The sequence below is a fragment of the Cryptomeria japonica genome, chromosome 1 (assembly GCF_030272615.1).
Source record: "Cryptomeria japonica chromosome 1, Sugi_1.0, whole genome shotgun sequence".
In the NCBI taxonomy this organism is placed as follows: Eukaryota; Viridiplantae; Streptophyta; class Pinopsida; order Cupressales; family Cupressaceae; genus Cryptomeria; species Cryptomeria japonica.
The window spans coordinates 534,063,960-534,085,112 of record NC_081405.1 but is presented as its reverse complement, the minus strand read 5'-3'; the positions used below and the strand labels follow the sequence as shown (position 1 = coordinate 534,085,112).

The following is a 21,153-nucleotide window of genomic DNA, read 5'->3' as shown; positions in this document are numbered from 1 at the left end:
GAATGCTTGTTACTCTTACAAGCAAATTTAATCTCAGGCAAAGTATCAAGAGCACCATCCTGCATGGAAGTCGCGGTAGAACCAGTCTTGTTATTCCCCAATCCCCTTATCTTCTCTAGAGCCAATTATTGAGTATTTTTCCTCTTGTTTTTCTTAGATTTATGAGTCACCATTTGAAAACCATATTTCTTAGGCTCTTCGAGTTGATATATTACTTTAGAGACTGCAGAATGGGGAGGGGAGTCAGCATTTTAAGCACCAAAAGCCACAAAATTCCCAAGCACGAGAGGCTCTTTGGGATTCTCTTTGGGAAATTCATACATGTCCTTTTTAATGGCTTCCCTCAAAGAGTCAAATTTATCAATCAACGAGGGGACTCCCTGGGTTTAGAGGCCAATGGGAGAGGTTTCTTACCATCCTTATTGACAGTCAAATTACTGTCATTAGGGTTTTTTGAAACCCCTCTCCTAGCAAACAAAATGGGGAAATTTTTTCTAATATTCCCTTCTCTCCTGCATAAGAAGCAGGCATTAAGCCCGCCAAGGGTCTCAATAAGACAAGAAATGAGATCTTCATTGACCTTAATATCGATTAATCTAAGGATGTCTCTACCTGGGTTAATAGAAACTAGGACTTTGCCATCCAAATGAGGAACAAGGTTGGACGAATAATCCATCCTAATAACTCTGCTAATGGGTTTCAGGATCTGTGGTATGAATTTCCACAGGATGGGTGGAAGATTTTTTATTTGAATCCACCGAGGACAAGAAAGAGCAAGGATTTCTTCATTAACTACATAATCCTTCATTAACTGCATCATAAGACCAATTTAAGGCTCGAAAGGTGGATTTCTTGACAACTCAGAACTTCCTTTTGATAACCTCTGCCTGAGAATTGCTATCCTTGAAAAAAATAACGAACAAGACTTTTTGAATCATTTGACCAAAGGAAATGTTATAGCCTAATTTTTTATTCCAATCATTTTTAAACCAGTCATCCCTGAATTTCCTGGTAGGGCATTTATCTATGTCCACTGCTGCGAAAAAAATAACAATCTTTTAACCTAGTTTTCTCCATGTCTATGGCTTTCATCATTAAATCATTAGGCATGATAGATAGAGTCGGCAAGGGAGAGTCAGGGCTCTTACCTCATCATCACCCTCTGCCATCACTCTCAAACTCGGAAGAACTCACCAAAATAAAATTTACCTCTTTAGGAACATGAAAAGCTGAGTCAATAATGGCTTCCTTGAAGGATTCAGGAATAAATTTCTCAGACTCGGCTTTCGAGGCTTCTAGTAGGACCAAATTAATAATCGACCCATTCGAGGCATCCCCCATGGGCGAGCATATACGGCCACATGCACAACCTATCAACAGTCACAACAAAAGCGAAGGAAATAAATGCATAACAAAATAAGTTGCAAGAAAGAGTGAGGGCTCTTACTAGCATGGAAAAGGCCTTACCACCTCCTCCACTTGCAAGGGGTGACCCCAACTCAAACCCTCAAGCGCCCTTCCACGTCAAGTTACAGAGTCGATCGTCCTCATCATCACATTATTAAATAAATCATATTTATTTAATTAAACTAACAACTTACACCTATTTCCAATAACTAATTAAATTATATAAATATTTGATTAATTAGCCTAAATCCTCAAATCCTATTATAATTCTCCACTAATATGATAATCATATTACATTGACAATTCAAAACTCAAATAAATCCAAGCCAAACTAGCATTCAATCCTAGCCATCAAATCAACTAAACTAATTTTATCCACTCATTTCGAACTGCCATTTATCCAAATTCAAGCTAACATTTAATATCCCCCATCCATCTAATCAAGTCAATCCTAGCCCTCCATTACCAACCACTAGTATTTAGTCCTTTTTCCCTTCCAAATTCAAATTCAATTATCATCGTAGGCAATCCTATCCATTTATGCTAGATCAATATCAACCATCCATTTATCCTCCTCAAATTTTCAAATCAAGCATCTCCCTAGCCTATTTGAAGAAATGAGATGATGCAACAAATTTATGGCACCAATTTTTTCAGCCACCTACATCAAGCATCACATGAAGCAAGCACCTATGGTCTCAAGCAACTTGCAATCACATGGATCAATAATTTATTATCATCAAAGATTTGTAAGAGTAAGAATTCATTGCTTTTGTCATTTATTTGCATTCATTTAACACTCGTATATGAGAGGTAACACCCAATATAAGATGAGATTGATATGTGTTGTTTTCTATTATTTTAACCTTACATTTTGATGTTCAAGATTTTAAAATGATAATCTTTCACTTTTCATTCATAAATGTTTTACATAAAAGAATTGTTAATCTTTGATCAAGTGAGCATTGAGTGTAAACTACCATGTAGCAATGAATAGTTAAAAAACCATAAAAAAAAATTAATACTTCTATTCAAAAAGTCTTCTCCCTCCCCACTCTATAATTGTTAAAAAATTATATGAATTTTGAAAATGATATTTTTTTTTTAAAAATAAAATAGATTTTGAAGAAACCTATCTTTACAATAATAGACATCTACAATCAATTATTTTGAATACAAGACTTATATAACACGAATTACATTACATGACCCGCTCCTTACACACCCCGGTAAAACCAGCGGTCAATACGCCAGTAAGGCTCTGAAAAAATGATATCATACATGCCCATAAAATCAGGAAACATCATCCAGCAATGAAAGACAGTAACTCAGGCTATTCAGAGCTTTGTGGTATTTAATGAATCCCATAAGCCAGAACTCGTGATCGTCTACAGTTACCACCTCAATATACTTTTTCGCAGGATCATCCATGCTCACCGACGATTCCACAGCCTTCACCTTCGCCACCGGTATCGCCACCTGCATGCAAAACCAGTGACAAATCCGTCATCTGACAGAAATAAATGGGTGCACATTTACTTTCTGTTGCTTGAGATGCGATTAATTTAACTCACTCTGTAGTAAGCCCAGTGTTTTTTCCCTGAGGAAAGAAGCAAGGAAAGCGGGCGGTCGCTGCAGAATGAAACATTATGCGTTGAAATGAAGAGGGTTCCGCCCACTGGACCAGTCGAAGTCGACAAATAACAGGCGTAGGTTTTTCGTAATTTTTCGTGGGGTTGGACATGAAATGTGTGTTTATACAGAGATTTGAATCCTCCTTTTCTCAGCGCCTTTGCCGCCATGCTCATCTTCCCCAATGCTGCCTTTGGCACGCTTTTACCTGTTTTTACTGGTTCATATAAAATCATACAAGATCTAAACAAATCAAAACTTAAAATGTGCTGTTAAAGCTTCGCTCTTTAATATCACCCTTACACTATAACAATGCCATAGCCTATTAAATCACACACCACCTAAACAAATCATAACATGTGTACTGTTTAAACCAAAATATGCATCAAAACTTAGGATTTGTTGTGATACAATAGACTATGGAAATGTCATAATGTCAAGGACATTCATACTATAACAATGTTTATGCCCCTTGATGCTACAACATTGCTACAGCCTATACCTCTGTGTTGTTTAAATTAAAATAGGTATCAAAAACTTAAGATTCATTGTGATGCAATAAACAATGACAATGTCAAGGACATCCATACTATAACAATATTGATGCCCTTGACGCTATAACATTGACATAGTCCACGACAGACGGCCAGAAACAAATCAAAACTTATGTGCTATTTAAACCAAAATATGCATTGAAACTTAAAATTTGTTGTGATGCAATAGACTATGGCAATGCCGCAACGTTAGGAGCATCCATATAACAATACTGATGCTAACCTATTACATCAAACGCCTTTGACGCTATAGCATCAGAGACACACCCTATGAATCTCTAGCACTTGGGGAAGAAACTCCCCATTTCCGAATTTGGTGCAGAAATGAAAAGGTAACTTCTACAGAAACTCAAAAAAAAAAACTGCATTTTTGGAAATGAGGGCTTCGGGCTTACAGTTAACCCACACATTTGAGGCCAGATTCTCAGCCTTCTTCCAAGCATTTGACACTAAATTCTCCGCCTTCTTTGACAGTTTGTTGAAACCCTTGACTCTTTTCTCCATTGGATCTACAACACACAACACCCTGAAACAATGAAACCGACTAATCACACTGCTAAATCATTCCATTGTTGTGATTCATTCAGATCAAAATAAGTACCTACCGTTTGACGGCGGGGATTCTTGCAGAATGTAAGGATTGATTGGATTGGGCTGTTTCTGTTCATCCTCAAATGGGGGTGCAGGAACCCCCATAACTTGGAAGCTCCATTTTTGCTCTTCTTCTTCCGTACTGCTGTGATATTCTGCTAGAAGAAGCTCCTTGTAGGTTTCGTCAATGCTACTCCTTGCCTTTCCCATTTAGAAACTCAATTCAGTTCACCAAATTATTTGGGAGGTTAAGATTACATACAACTGTATCGATGCAAATCTGTTTAACCTATTTATGCTGCTATTTCTGGGGATGTAAAGTTTCCCTCTGGAGTGAGATGTCAAATTTCTAGGTTCAGATTCATTTCCAAGCACAAATCAAGCATTTTTCAATGCAAAAGTATGAATGAGACAAGCAAATATATTTTTCACGGTGGAAAATCTTTCATGATCTTGAAATTACAAGGTATTAGCTGTCTCGATGGGAACTTTTAACAGGTTGGCTATTTTGCCCCTTGGTAAATGGAGAGGAATATAATAGGGCTGGTCAAGTTGTCAAAACATGCAGCCCATACATGGCCCCGATGTATGAGGAATAGGTCTTTGGTGAAAGTCAAAAGGTCATTTCCCATGGCAACGGATGTATCTTTACAGATATTTTTATGATTGGAAATCTCAGTTTTAATGGTTCCAAGAGTAAGAATATATTTTCAAGTGTACATCGTTATTGTTGAAAAAGATAAGATTCTATGTATATATGAGCATGAACTGACTTAGATTAATTAATACTGTTAATATAGAAATTAAAATGTAAAAGAATCAAGTAATTAGTTCTTCATTTTATGAGAGAGTATGATATTTTATAAAATTATTATATTATAATATAAAAATTTATAACTTTTATGATTGGAAATCTGAATTCTAATGATTCTTAAGTATATTATTTCTTATAAGAGGAAGAATATATTTTTTCGTATACATAGGTATTGTTGCAAAAAAAAATAATGTGTTCATGTACATGAGTATGGATTGACTTAGATTAATTAATTAATAATATAAATTATGTAAATTGAAATGTTAATATAGAAAATAAAATATAAGACAATCAACTAATTAATTCTTTTTTTTATGAGAGAATGTGATATTTTGTAGAATTTATAAATTATAGTATAAAGTATATACTAGTCTTGAATTCTATATAAACATAAATAAATCATGTTGATTGATGTTGTATTGATATTTAATTATACTATGTGTAGACCTAATCTGTAATATATAAGTTTGGCATGATAAAAAATGTATACTTCTACTCTCTACTTCATAGGATCCTTTACTCCTTATTAATTAAGGAATAGTGTTATTTAAATATACCTTGCGGAGATTGTGAAATCATTATGACCAAGTTTCTTAGGTCACCCCCTAAAACACTAGCTAAATGACCAAGAAATGATCAACAAATAATAGGAAAGCATGCAAGTGATCAAGATGTTGATTCTATTTAATATCTTGATTCCTTTTAGTGCTCCAATCAAAGTGTTCCTAAGTGCTTCATGTAAATATGAAAGATTATTCAATGTTTTCATGATTAATTGATCCCTTTAATGCTTAAACGAATGTCCCTATATACAAGGACACTATGATTTGTCACACAAACATGAGCAAGATGTCTCTCAATGACAATGAGAAAAGGATGTGAACCTTTCATTTGCATGTTAAAGTATCAATTTTTGGATTAGACACATTTCATGTAATAATTGAATCTATGCATTTTACAAATGGCCTGGGATATTAGATGTGGAATATAGAAATCAAGGATGAGTGTACATATATTTGGATGAATAAATGATGGGAAACTAAGAATAAATATTGATAAAATAGAGACAACAATTGCAAATAGGAATGTATGTAAGGAGGTGGTCAATAATAGGGAAAGGAGTTGACCTTAGCTAAAAAAAAAATCACATGGTGCTATGCAATTGTATTAATCAAACCTCTTTCATGGTCTCCAAAAATGGGACCGAATTACATTTTTTATAGCCCTAGAGGCAACCAAAGTTGAAGGTTAAACCACACATCATCATGCGATTCACACTGTTGGTGTAAATAATTATTCATCATGGATATTATAACATCTTACTTAAGTTTACTTAGGAAATGCATTTCATAGTAGTTTGGGTATGAGACTCTTGGGTGTTTGTGCCACATTGGGATAATGTGTAGGAGAATTTCCACCTTTTATTACTACTTTATCATATCCACTTATTATGGAGTGATAATTCCACCTTCACTGGGTGATCCACCTCATGTAGAATATTTTATTGTTTCTCCTAATTACCACACCTATTTCCTACCTACCCTTGTTTCTTATTGAGCCACATGTCATGTTTATGTGAAAACTTCATAGAGGGTTTTAGACTCAATGTATAATAATTTCATTTCAGCATTTCTATTATTATAAGAACTCTATGTACATAATCATAGTTGTTTTCAAGGTGAGAATGCTAATATGGGATTTGACTTAAGCAAGCCCCAAGCCAAGACAACCATTTTTACTTGTTTATGTATGTGCAAATTCAAATCTAACAATAGAGGAGGCAACAAGAGTGTAGAGCACATTCAAATAGATAGTTCCAAATTTTGAATAGAAAGAAAGATCAAGAGTAAGGAATCCAACACAATTGTCAAATACTTTTGTTGAGATTCTAACAAACAGGATTTAGAGGACCTCTTGATTGCGTTTCTAAACCTTTTGTCAATTTGGGTAACCAGCACACCAATCTAACTTTTTTGGCTCTAGATTATAGCTACAACTTTGTCTCTATGTCTCGTGTTTGTATCTATCTTATTGTGTTGATTATCAATTATATATTTAATTATTTATGCTAAAAGTCATCATTTAACCTAGTTAATTCATACACACTTTACAATCTCAGATCCATTGCAACAAGTGAATCAAAAACCATTTAGAGTTCATCTTTCCTATTAGGATGAACTATTTTAACCTATTTTATTCTTCTAATGATATGCCATGGAGATTTGAGATCTTATTTTGCATTACTAGGCTATGATCTCATTTCCTACATATCATTTTGGTGAATTTGACATATCATATGCTTGCATTGACTTTTGATTTTAATTTTAAATCTAGTTTATATGTATTTATTTGATTCATATTTTCAATATTTTTTTAAATATATCACTTATGCAATTAAATTACATGCATTTTGAGAGATATTTCACCAACATATCATTTTGATGAACCCAACATGGCTCACATTATGCATGATTTATGAATTGGATTTTTAAATATGATTTATTTTCATAAAATTTTAGATTTAGATACAATCAATTCACATGTTGTATGCTTGGATATATATATATTTCAAGCACTTGTTTACATAATCTTCCATCTCTACAAGAGGAATCTCAAAAATATTCCTAGCATTTTTTTATCCTGTACTGCACACTTGCATTCCTACATGTTTCACATTTACTTTCTTAATAGCTTTGAAGGATATCTTAGGTTTCATAAATATTTTCCTGAAAACTTTGGTAAATATCTTGCAAGTTTTGATATATGTCATAATTTAAGTATTGGTACATGTTTCATGGTGTCCCTTTGATACCCCTTCTATAAATAATGATGAGGTCAATGATTGTCCCTCTCTAAAAGAAAATCTTACTAATAAGGACATTTTGGTACAAGAAGAGGATATTATTAACCCTAATCTCAGTGATCTCTTTTAGGGATAAAGCATTGAAGAATGATGTTGATCCTACTCCTAAAATCACCTCCGTTGTGTGGATAATTTGGTCTAATGGAATGATATCATTGATACTACTCCAAATGAGACCTCACCTTCTATCCACTCGAATGATCTCCCTCCTAATATGAAGCATTGACGAATCATGATTTTCCCTCTCACAAAATTTTTCCTACTCATGAGGATATTTTGGTGCAAGAGGATTATACCACTAGCAATTTTATCAACATCTCCCTTCTAGAGATGAATCGTTGGTGAATAAAGATCTTAATAAAACTCAAGTTAATACAATTCATTTTTCTAGTCATACAAATGAGCATGTGAAATATTCATTTTTTGTCCATATTTATCATAATGTCACTCAAACTAAAAATAAACATGTGACTAGTGTTAGATTAATTCCAATTATCGAACCACAAAGTAAATGGATGATTGTTGTTTGAAGATCCACATAGACCCCTATATTACTTTCTAAATTTTAAACAACTTGTAATGAGCCTTGTGTTTTATTTTTCCAAGATACTTGTAAATACATTCCAACTTGTTCTTCTAACACATGTCTTGATGATGATTAAGGCTCTTTAGACATCAACCTGTATAGTCAAATTGAAAATGAGAGTAAACCTTCTCATCCTAACATTTCTACACACAATAAGGATCCTATATTTGATTTTAAAAAATATTATGGTGCCGGTTCAAAATGCTTTCTAAACATAAATACAATAACAATAGTTTAGGGTGTATGGAACAAAGTTTTGAGACTCCCGTGAAGTTTACATCACACTTTTCTAAAGAGGGTTTAGGTTTTCAACCTCCTCCTTTTTCTACATCCCATCTTCAATTATCTAATACATCTATGCCTTCTTATGAAGAGAAAGGATTTCTTCCTACTCCCAACTTTCATCTAAACAAGAGAGCACTTTGTTAACACTTCTTAAAGACAACTTACTCTCCCTCTTTAGAAGAAAAAGAAAAATTGTAAAAATAATCAAGAACGTCCTTATTTTTCTGTGTATTATTAAATGCATGACCATTCCACTAATGAATTTCAAGCTTTGGAATGTAAACTTCAACAACTAATCATATCTAGTACCATTCAATGATAAGTGACAAAGAGTTGTATCCTATCCCTTCTAAAAAGAACTTATTTCTCTTATGTCTCTCCTCACTATGTGACATCCATAGCTCTATATGGGGCTCAATGTCATTCATGGTGGTATAATGTCAAGTGCAACTATTCCCTTTTTAGTGTAAGCAACATAATAGTCCCTATTTTTAGTATAATAAACATAATAGTCCCTATTTTTAGTATAATAAACATAATAGTCCCTATTTTTAGTTTAAGCAACATAATAGTCCCTAAGTATGATTGTCCTCACCTAAAAAAAATGGGGCTTGGATAACTTGCTTTGAGACATGCATCCATTCTTGAGAATCTCCTGTCCTTTTTGTGTGAATCCTTGTCTAAAGATATCTTTCTTTTTAAGAAATAGGTATCATGATGAATATATTGTAATCAAGTGGCTAACTATAAAATGATAGATTCAACCAAAATTATAATGAGATTGTATCTATTCATACAAAAAGGGGGGTTGTCTTCTTATTGTTTACTCTAACACCTAGTATCTAAACTACCACTATATATACCAGTTAACTCACTTTTTTGGGTGTTACATGCATTGTATTATCTTATTTCAGAATAGGTCTATCCTATCCTCTTATTTCAAAATAGGTGTTTCTCTTCTTACACTATCTTCAAATCATAAACATCTTTATTTCCACAAGATACTAACTAAAGCAATAATAGCTCATAAATAATTAGGCTACACAAAAGAGCAACTGAGAATGTACCAACAAATTCCTAACTATCAAAGAAACTCACACAAACTCAAATTATTTTGTTGGTTCTCCAATATTGATTACAAAAAGTGAATTGTGGTATATAAATAGCACAAAGTCTCTCACATACACCACGATACAAACTACTCTACTCAAATAATAGGATACAACACAGTTTCCACACTATTATCAAGTATTCTAGATATCTTGAATGAACCTCAAATACAATGATGTAGCACAAAGTCTACAGGATTAGATTTGATTACCTTTAAATAATTTACCTCTCCACAATACACAATTCAATCAATAAAAGATGATACAATGAGAAGGATCAAAGAACAATCTCACCATATAAAGACACTGAATCCAATACAAAGATTGGGTGGGAATTTTCTTTCTTTATTGAGTGAAACTTGATTTACAAATTAAGAACAAAGTCTCAAAGTGTTCTTCAAACTAACAGAGTTTTGATTCATAAAATTAAAGATGATTATTTACAATGAGGCTTCTTTCTATATAGAGGAAAGCATTTAGCAAAAATAGGAATTCTACAACTACTTTTCCTTATTCAATTGTACAGGTCGATTTGATTTAGGATTTTTTACTATCTTTACATGTAATTTCATATATACAAAAAGACATGTAAAATGGCAGCAACAAAACCACAACTACAAAACTAGAAAGCATAAGAAAAATGACTAAGTACCTAAAGGCGGATCTTCTTCTTTGACTTTATTCTTTTTCAAGAATTCCTCAAATCTTTGAATGGCAGGGGGCATCTCAAATTCATTGTACCTCAAAGTATGACTTAATATGGCAAGAACCCATGAGATTCAATCTTCTATGCTGATGTATCCTTTATGTGCTTTTTCAAGATTATTTCGAAATTGTCTAGGCTCACCTGAAATTCCACTAACTCGTTTACAATTCATATAGTGTGAGTCATTATTATATATGGGGTTTCTGTAGTTGACACAATAGGTAAAGCATCAAACATGAATTTGTCAAAGTCAATCAAAGTGGCATCAAGCATTGTGGTTGACACTTTTGAAAAAGTAGGAAATGAGGAAAGTGAAACAAAAATATTTGTTCTGTTATCTTGGGGGTATCAAGAATTGATTCACTTGTCACGAAGGAATGAATAGATTGGATAGAGATTGTTGGTACTACGATAGGGATTATAGATACAATGGGTACAAATATAATAATTGAAACAATAGGTAAAGAATATACAATAGATATAATAGAAACATAAGAGAGAGATTATACACTAGTGGCAAGGGAAGTGACAATGCTAACTGTGGAAACCTCTAGAGAAAATTTTGGTGTAGAATCACATTTTGATGTGATTGGAAGGTCTGTTGTATCTTCAGTCCTAATATTCTTCTTCTTTCTCACCTTGTTCTTTTATCTATTCCTCAACTTTCTCAGAAGGCTCCCCTTTTATTTTTCCTTTATCTTTACCCATAATGAATTTGTACTTTGGATCTTTTTTGGGGGTGGGAGCATCCTCCTTGTTCTTGGTGCTCAATTCTAACCTTTTTTCAATAGGTCTTGTGGTGTCCTCCTTTGAACCTATTTTGAAAGGTTTCAATTTGTTCTCTTTATTATGTAACCAAACATTGGTGTTAGCAAAAATTGGTTGGAATCTTTCTCTTCTGGAGATTGACTCCTTCTGAGACCATTGAATAGGTGGAAGAGGAATTTTGGCAATCTCCTTTTGTAATATACTAGATCCAAATTTGGTATTCACACTTTCCACGTTGTCCATCAACTTTATTGAAGAGCTCAAGAGATGTGTTCTCGATGACATCATTATATCAATCCATGTGCTGAAAGCCCTCCCCTATGAACCAATGCACTCAGCTTGTTTGATGGCCTCTACATCAACTAATGACCCAACTGGTTCTATTGGTTCTCAAATTAATAGGTTCACCAAACTCTAAAGGTTATGCCAACTTCTTATATTCAAGCTCGGTGTTGGACTTGGCCAATGAACAAGAATCAATCTTGAAAATGATTGACTTCTCCTGCACTTTTGGTTCTGCTATACCAAGGTGGGTTAATCTTTACCATCACCATTCAATTACCTTACAACACTCAACAATTCTGACATACCAGATAAAAACCTCACACACAATCTCAAATGTTTACATGATTGAAACCTTCCTTCAATATCCTATCATTCTTTGTTATGCATTGGTATAAGGTAATAACAAAAAATTGAAAACAAAAAACTAAATCTACAACTAAAAAATAAAAGGAAATATATTTTGTTTTTTATTGGTTCTAGAAGAGAATTGATCAGTGCCTTATTTAGGGTGGCGAAGTCAAATCACACAATAAATCTCTGCTCATCAAATGGCATAAAACTCTAACTATTTAGCACTCTTTCTATTTATACATTGCACAAACATGGAAGATGTCAATCACAAAATCCTTCTTCTTAATCCAAACTGATTTTTTCACAATCATAGTTTTTCATTAAAAAAAATTGAACTTTTACTTGAAAAGACCTATTAAATGAACTACACAAAAGCATTCAAATGCAATGACAAATCAAATGTATCCTTGATATGTTGATTCATATGAACAGAAAAACACAAGTTTGTAAGTAATTAGATGATTTTTCTCATTATAATTGATAAACAATTGAAACCATCTTCATAACAACACTTTTCAGCACACTCTCCTTTGAAAAACTCTAAAAATATACAACACAATGCCCTGTCCTAGAACTTCTAACCTCCTACACATAGTCTTGATTTCTCTTTTATAAACAATAAGGGAGCAATGACAACTTTAGACAATTAATATTCAATTACAAATTGAAAATTGTTCAACTAACCCCAGAAATGACTATTCAAGTAACTAAAAATGATTTAGTTTATTTTCTATTTTGACTAAACTCCACAATGAAAACATATTATCAAACACAATACCGTTAACAATAAAATAATTCCCCTCTTTTACCTTCTCTAGAAACTTGCCCTTTTCAATGAGATAAAAATCAAGATCCAAGTGCTTGAAATTTCTAGTAAGTGTGCCATAGCAGCCTATAACTCTGATTATTTTGGCCTTCATTTCAACTTTTACTCCCTTCGAGACAATTTCTTTCTTTTGTGGCATACACACAGAAAAATCCTCCTTCAATATGCTTTGATAAACATCCATATCTCACATTTGTATACATACCGACATGGGCATTATGCCAAATAGTCCGCATGCCTTGGCCACGCCTTTCAGATTCATTTCGTTGGAGTTTCTAGAGTCTTCTAAACAAATCTGCATTCTGCAGTACTGCAATCCAACAAACCTTGCGATCCCATTTCATTGAGATATTCTGTCAAACAGTTCGTGGGCGTTTGTCTTTGTTCACATTTTGCATACATTTCATTCTCTGAGACGATGTCTCTTTATGACATTTCTCTCAATCAAATAAGCCGCTTTGTTTGCCTATCCACATCTTGCATACACAAGTTTGAGAGTGCTCTATAGATTCAATGATCTTGAGAGTTTCCTTCCTCAAATCATTTCATTCGATGAGCCGACATTTCATTGAGGCGTTCTACAATACAATTCAAGTGCCTTGACTGCGCTTCAACTTTATGTTTCCATCTACAATCATTTCATTTCTTCCTTGGGGTGACATCTCTAAACAGTTGACATGCCTTCCACATTTTACATGCATGTCTGCCACGACACTTGCGACTACAACATCTAATAAAATCTCTGCTTTGGTAAGCATGTCGATACCTACTCTCAAGATTCCTTTTCACATAACCAAGGAGGACGCTGAGAAAGGCTATGGAAGGTGGCTTTACACCTGCTTCTGGCATTTGCTTGAAGACTTTCATGACAAATTCAACAAATTTATTCTCATAATTATTGCAAAACATGACCCCTTCGAGGCACCCCTATCAAATAGTTCACAGCCTTCTCTGCGCATTGCATCTGATGGAATTTTCTAAAGGCAATTCAACAAATCCATTTTCTCTAAACAATTATGTAGAAAAGTTCATATTTACGTTAAACCAAGGATAAATTTTGTCTTTCATATTGATTCTAAGGATTTAAGAGGATGGAGTCCCATAGAGGGAGCTTCCTAAAAATAGAGCTGGAGCTGCTGATCTTTTTAAGGAATATTTTAAAGCTGGCGTTCCCATGAATTTTATTTTGCACTTCAGCTTAAAAATTTCAGCTTCTAAATTTAAGGATGTCTTGAACTTTGTAGTCCAAATTAACTTAAATTTAAACTCCTAAATTTAAGTAAATTGGTAGTAAACAAATTTAGTTTTTTTCTAAAATTTATGTAATTGACAAATGGCATAATACATTCTTAAACTGGTGGGGCAATTTCTAGCCCCACCCCATTTTCACTAGCTTAGATTTTCAAGCCTAAAAGGTAGGGGTTCTATTTTTTAGGAAAAGATTCTAATTAATCCTCTAGCCAAAAAATATTTTTTTCATGGGATCTCCTCTTTCTTAAAAATAGAGCTTAAGCCCCTTCCATGGGATTGCCTTACAACAATCTCAAAACTGTGCATCAAAACATGACTTCAAAGCAGCAACCAAGTTGCAGAGTCCTACTTGAAGACATCTTAATAAATATAGTAAGTATGACTAGCACAACTACATGTCAAATAATTGTCAAAATTACTATTTATAGAAAGTTTATTAACAAAACTTTCTATTTATAGTAAGTCTCAAAAAAAAATTGCACCTTCCTTCGGATGTCCAACCACTCCTAGCTAAGATAGTCATGATGAGGCAACCACTGCTGACTAAGAGTCAAGTTTGAACTTCACAATCCGACAGTCTCTAATTTGCACTTGGTTTGAGAAAGTATATAAAACAGTTCACGTGCCTTCTTTCTCACTCCACACTTTGCACGCATGCATACCAGAGCATTTACTTGTAAATTTCTAAACTTGTTCAACAAATCCATTTTGTGCACATCCCGCATTCATTGCACTCCATAGAAGAGCATTCCTTCGAGGCTTTCTATTCAATAGTTACTATGGCTTGTCTGACGTGCTTGCGCAGTTGTCAAACGGACTATGTATATCACGCAGATGGATCCCTCATCCTGCGGATTCCTCACAAGTTTGAGCTGTTTTGAGTAGCCACAGTAATTGCCGCCATTGGGCAATCACAGATCCGACGGGCACATTTGAGTAGCAAAAAATAGCCTCCCACCCATCGCAGTAGCAGCAAAGTGAAATGGCAGTCTTCGCCAATGAGGTTCTGGCTCATTAGCTCCTTGCTTGGTATATATCTCCAAAATGGTTTGAGTTTTTCCCAAACCAATTACCTTCCTGCGCAACAATTTTAGGGCATACTTCTTCATTGATGAGACATATGTTTATCGGTGAGAGAATTTTAATGTCTGCACGACAAAACAATGGCTCTCCAATACCTGTTCTTCTACTCATCTGGAAGACTTCATATTGTAGCTGAGACTCTTAATGTTTCTCTTCGATCCATCACTACTTTGGCAAACAATATGAGTGTCTGCGTACATATCGAAAAGGCATCTTATTGTCGAAGGGATTTACTTTTAGTCTTGTCGATGAGGAAGTTTGGAACAAAATGTTACACTTTGCCTTCCTGAGTTTAATTGAGATTGGAGAAACCTGAAAATGCTTTCTTCAATGTAACAATGTCTCCTCAATATCTTATTGACATCCTAAAATATTTAGCATGAGCCCGTTAATTGCCATCGTGCATTTTAAATCATTTTAGAAATGATTTAGATAAATGTTTAACTTACATCAACGATGCTTTTAAATCATTTTAAAATGGTTTAAATAAGATTTCATCTTTTTTAATCATTTGTTGAATATGAAACAAACTATTGAATCTATGTGCCATCATGTGAGTTACTTTTTAAACCATAAAATGATTAAAGACTAAGTGAGACTGCAACATCTCGAGGCAAGTTGGGTTCCCTTGTGGACATGACTAAAAAAAATTGGATCCTATAAACCCCTTGACATATTTGGATCAAAAATACAAAGTGCCTAGTTGGTGAAGTCTAATTCTTGACCTATTTTGCAAATGTCCGAAAACAAGTCAGGAAGCCTCTAGAATTGCTTTCAAAAATTGACCAAACATCCTCCTAGAACCCCTAGAATTGGCAGACATGTTGAGTGATGGTAAAAGAATCAAGTTACATAATGATTTTGCTTGATGTCATCAAAATCACAAGATATTAATAATCAAAGTTTCTCATTTTAACCATTTTTGAAACTAAACATGCCAAAACTAATCTGAATGTAAGCTTCATGCCTCGAAAATATATTATAAGTCTTGTTGGGAGGCTTCCACTTGACATGGGTGTTCATTAAAATACAATAAGAAAGTCTGCCAAAGGGGTTTTCCAAACTCTATTTTAAGTGCAATATGTTAATCACCAAAGTTGACTTCTCTGAAGCTGTCATGAACATAGTCAACAAATCTCTGCAAACTGCATTTGGTTTCGGATTTGAAAAATACTTAATTGAATGTTGACAGTCTACAATTGTGCATAAGAGTACATGAACATGGGGAGAACCATGAGGGCTAAATCTATTTCACCTGACCATCAACTAGTTTCAAAATGTGAACCTCCAAAGTAGAAAACCTTGACAGATTCCAAAATATGCAAACAACAAATACCAACAAATTGCATTTGCTTTTGGCCTGGTAAAAATATCAATCAAAGTGTTGAGGCTCTGAAAATTTACACAAAAGTATATTAACATATGGAAAATTGCAAGAACCAATTGGTTTGACATGAAAAATATCAAACACAAATATATTGACCTATAAAGATGGCTACATTGGAAGAATTACAATATGCAAGTTGCAAAGCTATTTCAGAACCCTTCAACTTTCCACTTCAAAAACCTATCAAATTTGATCATAAGAGGTTAAAAATGGACATGGGAACTTAATGATATCATATGGACATGATCTCCAAGTGGTTTTACATGGTAGTCATAGGATATCAAGTTATTCAACATCAAACTAAGCTACTTGGAAAAAAACTTGGAAAAAAATTATAAGTGTACTTCTGGGTGCTACAATGAACTTTCTTATCATGGGCATTTCAACAAAATTTAGGTGCTAACAATGGCTCTATCTGGGGATGTATACCCCTTGTGGGCATAGCAGGAATCCAAGTCTCTGGTGGAAGTAGATCAAGTTGTTATTTTTAGATCAAAAGTGCAATAAGCAAAAAGCATAACACATAGAACAATGAACACGGTAAATTACCTTGAGAAGAACCTCCTACTTCTACTTGAGGGAGAAAAACTTAGCAAATAATATCTTCTTATAAAAGGAATAAGTGCAGAAGTCTGCATACAAAATCGGGTCCTTGAATTTGGCCAAGACTTATACAATAATAAATGCTTCTCCTCCTGGAGCGAATGATACTTCTTCAAATAATTGGATCAAGTGTTGAAAGATGTGAACTGCTACTAGGAAATGTGAATTGGAGAGTGAGTAATGTGGAGAATCCACCTCCTTTATATAGCAAGCTAGGTGATCACCTTTCTAGGGTCAACCTGTCTTAAAAATTTATTCTTTTATTTTATAATACAATGGTCGACTTGCCTTGAATCAATTATATGAAGGAAAAATAGCTCATGAAGCTACAAAACACTAACACTTCCTCTTAGCTAGGGAGGTATTTTCAAGTATCCTCATCATGGAGTCTCTCAGCATGATGCCCACAATGATTACACCCATTTGTGGAAAACCTCTTCTCAATCTCAAAGATATTCAGCATGAAGTCTCTTAACATGATGTCCACAATGGCTACACCCATTTGTGAAAAACACATCTCAGTCTCAAAGAAGTTCACCACAAAGTCTCTCAACGTGATGCCATCATGGAGTCTCTCAACATGATGTCCATCATGACTACTCCCATATGTGGAAAGAAACACATCTCAGTTTCAGAGATGTTCATCACAGAGTCTCTCAACATGATGTCGTCATGGAGTCTCTCAACACGACGTCTCATCTTAGTCTCAGAGATGAAAAAGGGCTTGCACCTCATATTTCTCCATCTCAGAGATACACTACAAGGGCTTTCACCTCATATTTTTCTGTCTCAGAGAAATATACACATACTACAACAAATCTTTAGGATGATGTCTCCCTCTAAAACTCCAAGCACTTGCATCAACCTCCTAACCTCCTTGTCCAAGATTTCCTACAATTCTTGCCTTAGAGGAATGGTTTTCAATGCACACCTCTGGAACTTCTAACATGCTAGAGTCCAGGAGTGCCCTCCTCAACCTCATAACAGATCACCTTATTCTGAATAATTTTGCGAAGATACCAACGTCAAATCCAAATTGATTGTGCACTTCTATTCTCTGTAGCTGAAAAGGTCTTCCAAGGACTTTAGCACCTGACCTTGCAACATTACAACCCACTTAGCTAACACCATCACTTCTTCATAGAACTCCCTCTTGATCCCTGCCTCAGAGATTGCAAATAAATCCTTTGGATGTGAACTCCTCTCTATTGACTAATCTTAGAACCTTAATGCTCTCAACTCCTGCCTTGAATTCTTAGAATTTAACTCCCTATGAATGTCATTTCCTCCTCTTCGAAGTAGCTAATTGCAATGACAGGTTATCCATTGTTTAGTGTCTTCATCTTTCCCAATCTCCTTTGTTGATGCAAACTCTCCATCTAAGGCTGACCCAACCGTGTTCCCTTAAGAGATGTCCCTAGTGAAGTTATGTGTCATTAACTTAGTCCCATGACTAGAAGCTAAGTCTTCATGTTTGTTCACTTCTCCAATTGGCACAACTTCCTCACTGGATGCCTTAAGCTCTTCCTCCTTTGGATTCCTTATGCAATCTCAAATATCATCCTTTTGCTCCTCAATCCATCATGATTCACTATTCCCAATGTTATTGCATGAATTATTATTGACTACATGATTATTTAAGTTCATGATCATTATTCAAAGGTTTTGAAATCAGGGATCACTGAGAGGGGGGGGGAATCAGTGATCTACTGATTAATGAGCTTTCTCACTTATCTTTAAACCACCAGAAGCATAAGCATGAAACTGAAATGCAGAAACACAAAATAACCAACCACAAAATCATAACACGAAGACTTTTACATGGAAACTCAAATGGGAAAAACCATAGTGGGATTTGAACCCACAATATTATTTTACTATGGCCAGTAGCAAAACAATATTACAATATGGGGATGCACTTGCATTTAGGCACACTACCTAGAGCTTATAGCTCAATTACAATAAGGGCTACAACCTCAAAAGCCTCACTGCCTTATAGATCAACTATAGTGATGGATTACAATGAATGAACTTAAAAATAGCATCTACAATTCCTGGATGAGTTCTGGTTAAGTGTCAGATCTCTGATTGTATCACATCTATTGTTCTATTATGTTCTCTGTCTCACTCAGCTACTAGATCAAGAATGCACACATGAAACTGCACCAAAATATATTCTTGATCACCACTCTCTCTCATACAATCATACCATACACCAAAAAGATCTCCTACACCAGTATTATATATCTGCAATCACAAAATAGATCATTCGCCAAGTTGGCCTGCTAATGTAACGTGTAGTCATATGTCAGCTTGATTTGATCACCAAAGATAAATGTGGATCACCAAATAGGTGATAAAATGATATCTATGTCAACCCAATCATCCTATACATGATTCATAACACCGCAATCACTGGAAAGCTTCTGAACCAAAACTGCTCTGTTTATCCTGAAACATCGGTTAACTAGCTATCGGTTAACATCCTCTATTGGATATCAAGATCCATGATTACCAGATAGGAATCTCAAGAATAGTTTCCATCAATGACAACCCTAAACCATTAATCAAGCATCAACAGCCACCAGATGAGTATCAATTGCCAACAATCTCCCCCTTTGGCATTGATGGCAACACTCATGAAAAATGGCTAAGTGTTGAAAACTGTACACCAAATCAAAAGAATTTCTAAGACTCCCCCTTAGACAAAGAATTTTGAAACCTATAATTACACTCTTCTACTATGCATTTTTCACCTTTACTCTCCCCCTTTGACAACAATGCCAAAAATGGGGTGTTGTTCGAAACTTATATACAAGGATAGCTACTGGAGACTTACAAGTATTTGAAGATATCAGCAAAAATGGTCTTCAAAAATCCTAGATGAGTGTCCCACCCACTCTTCAAGTTTTCCAAGACTATAATGAATGCACTGAAAACATATGCATGAATCTCCACATCCTTGAATTCAGATGGAACAGGTTGTCCAATAGCCTTCAAAGAGTCTACCTTATTACTCAACATGGTGTCGAATCAAGGGGGGCAACCAAATTCCAGAGCTCACCAAATCTCCTCAATATTCTATCCTTATCCGTATTAAGACTCACGATCTGATCATTGAGAGCCATTATTTGTCCTTCTACATTATTGGTCAAGGACACATTAGAATAAAAAACTGTGAAATACCGGCAAGTTTACCCTAGAAAACACTTATTTGCTTGTTTATGTCTACTGTGAACTTTGGCAAAATTAGACAAGACTTATCTATTTTACCACCTTTAGTCAATGCATCTGAAATAGTCTATAGACCTTTATTTAATCTGATTCTATCATCATCTATCATTTTCTGGAATGTCTGCATCCTTACCTCCTTAAATCTATCTAATACACACTTAGTAGTAGACTTCTCTAAAGAATCAAATTTGGTATTTACATTGTTAATTAATTGAAGTAATTTACCAAAGGAGCTAGAATTAGGGTCAAGTTGCACAGTTAGAACTAGCTTCTACAAAACATCAATAGACATCAAAATAAGATTTTTATCTTTGGATTCTGATTTGACCAGATCTTGACTAGCCTGAGCTTGAACAGCTGCTGCAAGCATCAACTTCTCTGCTGGAGACATTTGTCCAAGATCTAGAGGAGCATCAAGATTGATAGATATTTGGGGTAGGGTCCTTGTGACTGGAGGAGTGTCAATTGTTGGATCAACAACTCCCTTCCCTTTATCTACCTTAGTATATCACACCCCAAACTTCTCCGATTCCTTTACCTCTGCTCAATCCCCTTTATCCAGTTCACTGGTGTTGCCACTTGGTGCAGTGTCATCCTTTTGAATGTTGGGGACTTCTCTAGAACTATCTACCACCTGAGGATTCACACTGGTCTTAGCATCAGTAGTTGCATTCTCTTGGTCTTCTGGATGCTCCTTGGTCTGTGTTTCATCCTTTTGATCACCGGAAACACCTTCCTTTACTTTTGGCTGAGAAGTGTGAGCTGCATCACTGTACAGAGGATTGTTCTTCATGATTCTTCTCCAGATATCCTCAATC

At 34.8% G+C, this 21,153-nt stretch overlaps 1 protein-coding gene across 2 annotated transcripts; it reads right to left on the bottom strand.

Moving 5' to 3' along the window:
- Positions 1–2,476: 2,476 nt before the first annotated feature.
- Positions 2,477–4,478, bottom strand: LOC131073711 (GEM-like protein 5). Of its 2 annotated transcripts, none has more exons than XM_058010213.2 (4): positions 4,199–4,478; positions 3,989–4,102; positions 2,982–3,247; positions 2,477–2,886 (listed from the first exon to the last, which is right to left on the bottom strand). In XM_058010213.2, exons 1-4 carry the CDS (start codon positions 4,392–4,394, stop codon positions 2,701–2,703), a joined length of 762 nt encoding a protein of 253 aa, XP_057866196.2. In that variant the 5' UTR covers positions 4,395–4,478; the 3' UTR covers positions 2,477–2,700. The 2 variants fall into 2 exon arrangements, with proteins under 2 accessions (XP_057866196.2, XP_057866195.2); XM_058010212.2 differs by having other exon boundaries at positions 2,479–2,886; positions 2,982–3,256.
- Between the last annotated feature and the right edge of the window lie 16,675 nt (positions 4,479–21,153).